Source organism: Frankliniella occidentalis, unplaced genomic scaffold, assembly GCF_000697945.3.
Source record: "Frankliniella occidentalis isolate FOCC.00 unplaced genomic scaffold, Focc_3.1 Scaffold33, whole genome shotgun sequence".
Taxonomy (NCBI): Eukaryota; Metazoa; Arthropoda; class Insecta; order Thysanoptera; family Thripidae; genus Frankliniella; species Frankliniella occidentalis.
The window spans coordinates 263,849-272,833 of record NW_026267163.1 but is presented as its reverse complement, the minus strand read 5'-3'; the positions used below and the strand labels follow the sequence as shown (position 1 = coordinate 272,833).

Below are 8,985 nucleotides of genomic sequence, written 5' to 3'. Positions count from 1 at the left end.
CTTAAAGATTCATAAATAATATCACAATATATACAATCCTGAAACTGTTGAAAGATGGTATTTGGGTATTGTTTTGTTTGCATCACAGCCAAAAACATGAATCATATAAATGCTGAATCACTAGAAAACAAATCCCTGAGTCTATGTTAAGTTTCCAAAGTTAAGATTACTGAAGCTATGAGATACATAACTAAAGTTAAAAAATTCATTGACAAAATATGTAAAACAAAAGTAATAAAACAAAAGATTGATGGAAACAGATGTTTTGCGAATCTTTTTTGCTTTGATTCTAGACAATTAGTAAGAACCGATTGAGAAAGCAAATTTGACAGTATACAACAAGAAATGTTCATGCATTGAAGTATGAGCAAGAAACAGTCACATGCTACTCATTTTTGACAAACACCAGGTTTACAAACTATTTTTACTGTGAGTCACTTGATGAACTGCTACTCGAATCAGTTGACATTACTTCAACATCTTCAGCTTCAGTCTTATGATTTCGGGTTTCCATTGCAACTGATCCCTGACCAGGAACATTCATGTGCAAATCACCCGATGGATGCCAAGAGAACTGGTTTTGAGTAGATACCGCAGGCTCTGAAAAGTACAAAAAAAAAATACATCACATAAAAGGAAATCCAATTCCTGACGCATTTCCAATAAAACTTGAAAAACAGAATAATAATACATACCAGCACCAGGTGGAAGACCAGACAAGTCAGCAAGACCAGGCTGAGGTACAAGAGGCAGATTACTTAACCTGCCAAGTAGACCCTGGCGCATTTCAATATCTGTAATAGACAAAATATGTTGAAAATGAGAGTAAAATATTTCTTAGGAGTACATGTGGACAGAAATCAAACTGAAAACTTACCAGTAGGATATGGTCTTCTTGGGTCTCCCTGTTGCCAAGTGAGAGGTGCACAGACAGCATGAGAAGACGAGATACGATGTGCAAATTTAATAAGATCCTCTGATGGAACTGGTCGCTTATTTGCTTTAGCAATTGAAGCTAATTTTTGTCTTGCTTGATAAATGGCTGTGGCCTGTAAGTAGAATTGGAATATAAAGTGTAAAACTGAAATGGCGGCAAATAAGATCACTACCAAAATAAAAGGACCTACCAAAATTTGCTCGGCCTCCTTGAGCTGTCTCTGAAGGTTGCGAATATGACAATCCTGCCTTTCCACTTCACCTCTAAGGGCATCCATTTTCAGTTCAACTCTAGCTTGTTCACGAGCACGTTCTAGGGTTGCTTTCAATTCATTGTCTTTAGCAACTAAAAGTTCTGTCAGTTGAACTTGCTCACTCCCAGCCAATTTCTGATGTTTCATAGCAATAGTATTTTCTAAAATTTCCCTGTGAAAAAGAGAAGGCAAAATAATTGAAAATAATAATTTTGTGTCCGAGGTTAGAACCTTAATTTATATACTATTATAAAAGTAGTCCGTCAAAATAAAGAGTCTACTGAGGAGGTTAAGTTCATGTATATTCTGAGTAAATTCGAAAATAATGAACATGAAATATTAAACTTACTTAGAAATTAGTTCTATATCGTCAATCAAAGATATGAGCTTTTCTACTGTGCTAATATTTGCCATTTTGAATGAAAATTCTCAAACTGAAGCCGTATTTGCTTGAGCTTTCAGAAACACACACAGAGTGTAAACATAAAACAACAACAACAACAAGCAGGGTAAGCAAGAACAAAAGTCTTATTCGCAGCGTAGATAGCTGCAAATAACGTTCTTTCTGGCACCCTCGAGTTTTAAATTGTGGCGGTTGGCAGTCACCAAGTAGGCTTGAAGTAGGCACACCTGATTAGCCTTATTTCACCTAGATCGTGAGCCGATTGCCTGTTCAGACAAACTCCAGCTTATTTTTCTAGCTGATTTGAAGAGAAGACGTAACGACCCTAATGTTTTTTCTTGTAGACTTGAAATTATGGCTGATTCTCAAGAGACAGCATTTAGTGATCATTCTGGACCTATATCTTTAGATGGTGAGGATGATACAACGCCGGCACCTGAAAATGGAAGACTGTGAGTATCTGATTCTAACTGGAAAGCAATATTTTATGTAGAAGTTTGGAGCCAGGAAATATAAAACCATTGCTTTGACACAGGTTTTCATCGGCTACAGTTGGTTCAGATTTTCCCCATGTACGCCCAAGACCATTGTATGTGGACAGTGGTCTCCGTTCCATTCAAGAACTTCGTATCCTTTCTTTCTGTTTTAGCTTTTTAAACTTATATGTATTAGTGCATTTTATCATCAAACTACACCATACATACTTGACTCATATTTTAGCTGAGGCTTATCGCTCTATGTTTAAAGACTATCCTTGCTTTAATCGTGTCCAGTCTATGGTCATGGATGATGTACTTTATTCTGGTAAACATACACCTCAATTTAATTTGGTCGAAAATACACTAAAAAAGAAAGAACCTTTTTTTATATAACTCCATATTATTCTTGAATTATTTTTTTCAGCTGAGCCACTAGTTGTAACTGCTCCGACTGGTTCAGGGAAAACAGTGCTATTTGAGTTGGCAATAATACAGTTGCTCATGTCTTATGAAAAGGCCTCTATAAATAATGATTTTAAGATTGTCTATAGTAAGAAACATTTTTTGATCCCCTTTCATCAAAAATTTGCCTACTGTACTGTTCTTAATTAATTAATTGTTTCAGTGGCTCCTGTCAAAGCTCTTTGCTCTGAAAAGCTGCATGATTGGGCAAGAAAGTTCTCTCGGTTAAATATCAACTGTATTGAAGTAACTGGAGACTCTGATGTAGCAGATCTCAACCATCTCAATAGGCATCACATTGTACTAACTACACCTGAGAAATGGGACTCTCTAACACGTCGTTGGCGAGATCACTCTGCTTTAATGAAAACTGTCAGACTGTTTTTGATTGATGAGGTAAAACGAATACTTTTTAAATAAATGTAAGTAATTTTTATCCATACTTTTTTAGTATTTTTATTTCTTGCATTCATCTATTTTAGGTACACATCTTAAATGAAGAAAGCAGAGGACCAACTTTAGAGGCTGTTGTAAGTCGAATGAAGATGTTGCAACAGCAGCAACGCTCTGACAATCATTCATTGCCTACCCTTAGATTCATTGCGGTTTCTGCCACTATTCCCAATGTAGAAGATCTTGCTCAGTGGCTTGGGACTCATGAAAAGCCAGCAAAATATTTTAGGTGAGAACAGCTAGCCTATGACCTCTCCACATTATATTTCATATGACTATGCCTTTTTGTTTTTTATTTACCGGTATATATTTTTAAAATAAAAATCAGAATGGAGGAATCAATGCGACCAGTCCAATTGAAGAAAGTAGTGAAAGGGTATGACTCAAACTTTGGTGGTTTTATGTTTGATGTTCATCTCAGTTATAAACTTAAGCAAGTCATAAGCCAGTATTCAGATGGAAAACCAACTTTGGTAATTATTATGCTTTCTTAAACTATTTAAAAAATTTAAAAACAGGGAGCATATTTTATTGTTTTCTGTTCTCAGGTCTTTTGTAGCACACGCAAAAGTGTGTTAGCTACTGCACAGGTGCTATCTAAAATGATAACATTCAGTTTTACTGACAGTCAGAAAGAAGCACTCGCTAGAATATGCAGTCAGATAGTTGACAACAAAATACGCGGTAACTGTCCCCCATGATCTGGAATTCTAGTCTGCAGAAATTTAACCAGCTCATTGAGTTTCATTCATCGTTGACTTGTCATTCCCTCAGAATTGGCGAAGGTAGGGATCGGCTGCCATCATGCGGGCCTGACCATGACGGACCGCAATCTCCTTGAGACAGCTTTCCGCGACAGCCTTATCCCCGTCCTCATGGCGACGTCCACACTCGGTATGTACATCGCTGAAATCTCGTCTTCGAAGAGCCGGACTGCGCTCTTCTGCGTTGAATGATAACGAAACCACGCACGTCCTTTACAGCGATGGGCGTGAACCTCCCCGCCCACCTGGTGGTCATCAAGAGCACCCAGTACTACGGCAACGGCGGCTACCAGGACTACTCGGACAGTCAGCTGCTGCAGATGATCGGGCGCGCCGGCCGGCCGCAGTTCGACACGTCGGCCGTCGCAGTCATCATGACCAAGTCGTCGTGCGAGGTATGTGTGCGCTGCGCCCGGCGCCCGGTGGGCAGGCAACCCATCCGACCCGCAACCTGACGGACATGACCTGCCGCACTGAGGCGTTGCGTGCGCCCCCCCCCCCCCCCACCTCTTCTCCGCGCTCTGCAGTCGCGTGTTGCCGACGCATTACGGCCCATCATTACGCGATGGATGGCCGAGGATAATGAATAATAATGGAAGCTCTTGCGATGCGTCTGCTGCGCGCCGAGAGCGAGAAAACGCGCGAGTTAGAAAGATGGCACGTGTGTGTGTGTGTGTGTGTGTGTGTGTGTGTGTGTGCGCGCGCGCGCGTCGAAATTCTAGTGCCATGAAGCGCGGTCAAGGGTGGCACATAGCTCCATGCGCGTTATTTGCGTGAAGGGTGAAGACCAGCCAAGTGCGGCGCGGGGTTGTATTTCATGAAGCCGTCTCGCTTGTCGAGTCACCCACCGGTTGTTGCCCAATACGATGGCTCTTCGAGGAGTGTATAGCAAGGGGAAATATTGAGAAACTTGCGATTAAAAAAAAACAACACGTTTTATTCATTTATCAACAAAGTTTCACAACATGAGGTACAGGTAGATGGGATTGATTTGTGCTCCCGAAGGAGAAGCCTAATGTGGATCTACATTCAGAAGCGTGTTGTAAAAATGTGTCGTTTCCTCGTTCTGGTGTCGTCATCGAGTCAGATGCCAGATCTGACCGAATAACTCTAGAGCATTGGTGTTGTGTCCTATTTTATGGCAGTTTTACAGAAACGTTAAAGTGACGTCGAAACGCACTTCACCTTAGAAATAGATTATCACAAAAGCAGGTTTCCTGCCCCAGGGAACATTATGGGGATCCGGACTCCGAAACGCCACCTCCCTGGGGAGGCAATAAAAATAGGCACTGGTAACATTGCATCTAGGAACAATAAAAATCGTACAACGTGTGGGGGGATCCCAGGGCACCGCGACCGACCGCGAGCGCGAGCAGTGTGAACCATTTCGTTGTGTTTTTTTTTCTCTCGTTCGTCTCAGCTACGAAATTCCACGGTACGATGCGAGCAATATGCATGAGCAGGCGGGGAGTGGGGCGGGGTGGGGGACACTTTTTAACTGCGCCACGCTCCCCGGGTAGGACGTAGACCAGATGCTGGCGCGGGTAGGACGCCGCCGTCTGGACGCGTCAGCTCGGCTGGGAAGTGAAGCGCTGCCCCCGAGCGGCGGGCGGAACTACCGCGAGAAGGAGATCTTGGGGACGAAGCCGCTGTCGCCGTCGACGTAGTACTCGACGGTCATGGTGCGGCCGTCGGCGAGCAGCACGTAGTACTTGCCCTCAACGCGTCCGGCCTCGTTGCCAACCTCGTTCTGCCCGTAGTTGTTCTTGGACTCGGCGTCGTCCACTTTCCACTCAAACTCGTACTGCGGACAGATGGAAACACCTCGTCATACAGAAACCAGGACGGATTTAAAAAAAAACGCAAGCAACGCGAGCAGTGTCCTCACCGGCATGGGCTTCTCGTCGGCGGCGGGCGCGCCTCCCTGGGGCCGGGCGTCGGACAGCGCCACGGCGGCCACGACGAGCACGAGGGCGATCTTCATCATCTTGGGGATCTGCGGCAATCAGACAGAAAAAAACAAAAACGCAAATTAGAACCGTGGATCCGGATCAAAGAAATCATAATAATTTAAATCAACACTGTCGCCACCATTGTGCGAAAAAACGCGTTCCAAATGTTAAATATTTATCCCATTTATTTTCCCTCGCGGAAATTAATTCTTGAAATAACTGAATTAACGCAGAGGTTGCTCCGCGGCTGGCTAATGAGCGCCGGCGCACGCCTCGCTCTCTCAGCCTTGACCCTGGCCGCGCGCTGTCCGCAGACCCGGCGGCGGAGCCTCTGCCGCCCAGTGCTCTGGGTTACGGTCACTCGCCGGGCAGGACAGTCTGCACACCTCACTTCCGGCGTGCAAATGTGCTGCTTCTTGAGTGCCGCCGGGGCCGAGCTCTCTCTCTTCCCATCCCATCCTCCTCCTCCTCCGCCTCCCCCTGCACCACAGCGTCGTCACCCACGCCACCTCTCTCCGCGGTCGCGTCGCGAGCGTGCGCCGCGGGTCCTCGGCGGCGGTTGCGGTGCGCGCGCGGGACGGGACGGGACGCGGGACACCCAGCCTCGCTCCGCACCCAAACCCTTCTATTTAAATTTCGCACGGCACGCGAGTCGCCGCGCCGCCGGCCGCGGTGGAGCCAAGAGGCCGCAGGTTGGGTCAGCCTGCGGGTCCTCCTACCGCACCGTGCCGCACTTAACGTACGGTGCGGTACGTGCACGCTGCACTGCAGTGCCAGGACGGCATCACCACACTACCTACTCGTGGGGCGCCAGGCTCGCCAGGCCCACGCAGCCGAGTGCCGCCGTGCGTTCGACCGGTCTTGGTCCATGGGGTCACAGACGAGTCACAGACGAGGCGCAGACGAGTCGGAGACGAGTACATGGCCGCGGGGCGTGGCGGCGAGCGGCGGACCTCCTTGTAAGCATCGCCCGTCTGTCCGCGATGGAGCCGACGACGGGGAATGGAAGGAGGGGTCACTGCCTGACAATGGGTCCGATGGTGGTCCGGGTCAGTAGGGGCCGTTCGCGAGCTCGAGAGAGTGTTAAGGACAGAGGGAGCAAGTGAGAGCGAGAGAGAGAGGGGGGGGGGGGGTCAGACCCACTACTACCCATATACCTCTCTATCTCGGGGTCGCCTGCCCACTGCGCCAGTCATCACGTCTATGGCCCGCGCTAAGCGCTGCCAGTCGTCGCTATGTCGTTGGCGTTGGCAGCGGTGTCATCTGCTCGACCCCTGCGGATCCCTCTCTATGAAAGTGAGCACACCTCACAGGGAGGGAGGCGGCGGCACTGCCACGCATTACGCGGAATAAACTCGCGAGAACGACAAATAATTCTCAGGTCTGCACGGCGCCTCCTGCTCCACTGCTTTACGGCTCCGTAAAGGCGACGCGCGCGACGCGCCCGCGTTGTTCCGTTTCACAACGGCGGCGGTGGCGGCCGCGGCGACGCAACGGTTAAGAGTCCCGGCGGCGGCGGGAGGCGCTGGAGGCGGCGGCGCCCCGCGGCCGCGGGCGGACATGTCGCGTAGCGCCGCCGCGGAGCGAGAGAGAGAGAGTGAGAGACTGCATCTCCGGCGCGTACTCTTCCCAGTCCCAGCACTGCTCCCCCCCCCCTCTCTCTCTCTCCCTCTTTCTCGCACGCACAGGTCGGCCCGGGCAGGCGGCATGCTGCTCTCCTCCAATCAGGCCGTGATTGTCTGACCGTTATGGAATGATTGGTCCCATTTCGGGTTGGGCGAAAGCAGCAGCATAGCATAGCGATCGGAAGTGGAGGAGAAGGAGGAAATGCAACCGGAAGTGGAGCAAATGTGCTTGACACGCAATGAGTGTTTGGCGCTCTGATCCAAAGGGACAGTAAGGCGTTTAAACAGGGTGGTCACTATGTGGCGCTATGTGGTCACTATGGTGACATTTTTACCCGCTTTCGGTGCGTGTCTTGCCTGCCGGAGCTGCTGCGCGGCGGATCGTAGGGCATTGGGACTGGCACGGCGAAAGCTCCCCCCCCCCCTCCGCAGCCGATAGGCGGGCGATACCTACAGGCGGGGCGGTGAGAGAAAGAAGCACAACTGAGATCTGACGGAGAGGATCCCCTGATACTATTGAGCGCGCCGGCCGGCGAGAGGCTTGTACTACGACGGCAGCCCCTCGCCGCACCGCGCCGCGCCTGCAGGAGATCGCGCAGATAAAGATCGTCGCCCTCTGCATCAGAATCAGAACCCTGAGGTTACCTCTGTAGTATACTTGTTTCGACTACTTACTCCCGTGAGTGTGCGCGCACCGCGCGTGCAATCGAACTGGCTGCCTTGCGAACCCTTTTCACACTCTCACAGACACACACACACACGCCATTGTATCATGCACTTCTCTTGGCGTCCAAATCGCACCACTCACACACACTCTCTCTCTCTCACACACACACGTCCACACCCCACCGTGATAGGGCCCAAAGACGCCCAAAGGTCATAAGGTCGTGGCCCGTGTCGTCAGCAGCCGTACCCCCCCCCTCCCACCCCGTCCTCTCCCATCCACACGGTCCCAATGCAACGGCATGTATCGCGGGGGAGAGTCTTCATCACGACGAATCGAGTTTACGTATTATGGGTAGGAATCGACAACCTCCAGCAGCATCATATTGTGCCTCGTCCGCTCTGTGTAATGCTTCACATGCCGTTTAGCCCGCGCTGCTGGTCGCGCTGCTGGTCGCGCTGCTGGTCGCGCTGCATGCATTGTGTGTTCCCCGGCGGCGCGCGCGTGTGCGATCGGCACGAACTGCCGCGTCGCCGCGTCGCCGCGTCGAACTCGCGTCAGGTTCATGTCCGAGCGCATCGCTGCATCCGGACGAGGAAGCGCCGAGCGGTGAGTCAGCGCGTGTGAGCCAGGCCGCCGCGTCCTTGGAGGGGGGGCTCTGCGTGGCCCGCGGGTGACTCGGGAGGGCTCATGCCACCAGCTTGCCTCACCATACCACCCGGAGCCACATCAGCAGCACGCGTAAATGAACATGTGACTCGCACTCCTCGGCGCCAACGGCCTGTCCTACTTTATACGGCTGTGTCAAAGATGGCGTTGCACGTATCTTTTTGATTTTTTTGTGGCTATGAAGCGCATAAATGAAAAAAACTCACACACTTCCGGTTGCGTTTAAAGACCAATTAATGGGAACTTGCAGCAGCAGCGAGGACCCTCTGGTTGCTCGTTAAAGGCAAACGGTTGGTTATGGGCGGGGAGCAGGGGAGGGGAGGG

General features: G+C 49.8%; 3 protein-coding genes across 3 annotated transcripts in view; 1 reads left to right on the top strand and 2 right to left on the bottom strand.

Annotated features, from left to right (window-relative positions):
• Window positions 1–36: 36 nt before the first annotated feature.
• LOC113208413 (mediator of RNA polymerase II transcription subunit 4) lies at window positions 37–1,686 on the bottom strand. The gene is made up of 5 exons (XM_026425376.2): window positions 1,540–1,686; window positions 1,128–1,362; window positions 878–1,049; window positions 696–794; window positions 37–600 (listed from the first exon to the last, which is right to left on the bottom strand). The coding sequence occupies exons 1-5, from the start codon at window positions 1,602–1,604 to the stop codon at window positions 425–427; spliced, it is 747 nt and encodes a 248-aa protein (XP_026281161.1). The 5' UTR covers window positions 1,605–1,686; the 3' UTR covers window positions 37–424.
• LOC127749129 (probable ATP-dependent DNA helicase HFM1) overlaps window positions 1,686–8,985 on the top strand; it is a 19,873-nt gene continuing 12,573 nt past the window's right edge. Inside the window, exons 1-10 of the mRNA XM_052265971.1 lie at window positions 1,686–2,045; window positions 2,129–2,220; window positions 2,314–2,397; window positions 2,497–2,622; window positions 2,698–2,930; window positions 3,017–3,216; window positions 3,316–3,460; window positions 3,536–3,671; window positions 3,762–3,881; window positions 3,971–4,146. Of these exons, the coding sequence (XP_052121931.1) occupies window positions 1,948–2,045; window positions 2,129–2,220; window positions 2,314–2,397; window positions 2,497–2,622; window positions 2,698–2,930; window positions 3,017–3,216; window positions 3,316–3,460; window positions 3,536–3,671; window positions 3,762–3,881; window positions 3,971–4,146 (1,410 nt within the window). The 5' untranslated portion in view covers window positions 1,686–1,947. The remainder of the gene's footprint in view (window positions 2,046–2,128; window positions 2,221–2,313; window positions 2,398–2,496; window positions 2,623–2,697; window positions 2,931–3,016; window positions 3,217–3,315; window positions 3,461–3,535; window positions 3,672–3,761; window positions 3,882–3,970; window positions 4,147–8,985) is intronic.
• Window positions 4,668–8,985, bottom strand: part of LOC127749122 (uncharacterized) — an 8,715-nt gene continuing 4,397 nt past the window's right edge. The window contains exons 2-3 of the mRNA XM_052265961.1: window positions 5,640–5,747; window positions 4,668–5,555 (exon numbers count right to left, since the gene is read on the bottom strand). Coding sequence (XP_052121921.1) covers window positions 5,367–5,555; window positions 5,640–5,738 — 288 coding nt within the window. The 5' untranslated portion in view covers window positions 5,739–5,747 and the 3' untranslated portion in view covers window positions 4,668–5,366. The remainder of the gene's footprint in view (window positions 5,556–5,639; window positions 5,748–8,985) is intronic.

What these genes read in the sequence shown, in the direction of transcription:
- LOC113208413 (XM_026425376.2), bottom strand. Translation starts at nt 1,604, where the DNA reads ATGGCAAATATTAGCACAGTAGAAAAGCTCATATCTTTGATTGACGAT. An exon ending in GATATAGAACTAATTTCTAA is followed by an intron (nt 1,363 to 1,539) that starts GTAAGTTTAATA and finishes TCTTTTTCACAG; the next exon opens with GGAAATTTTAGAAAATACTA. An exon ending in AGGAGGCCGAGCAAATTTTG is followed by an intron (nt 1,050 to 1,127) that starts GTAGGTCCTTTT and finishes TTCTACTTACAG; the next exon opens with GCCACAGCCATTTATCAAGC.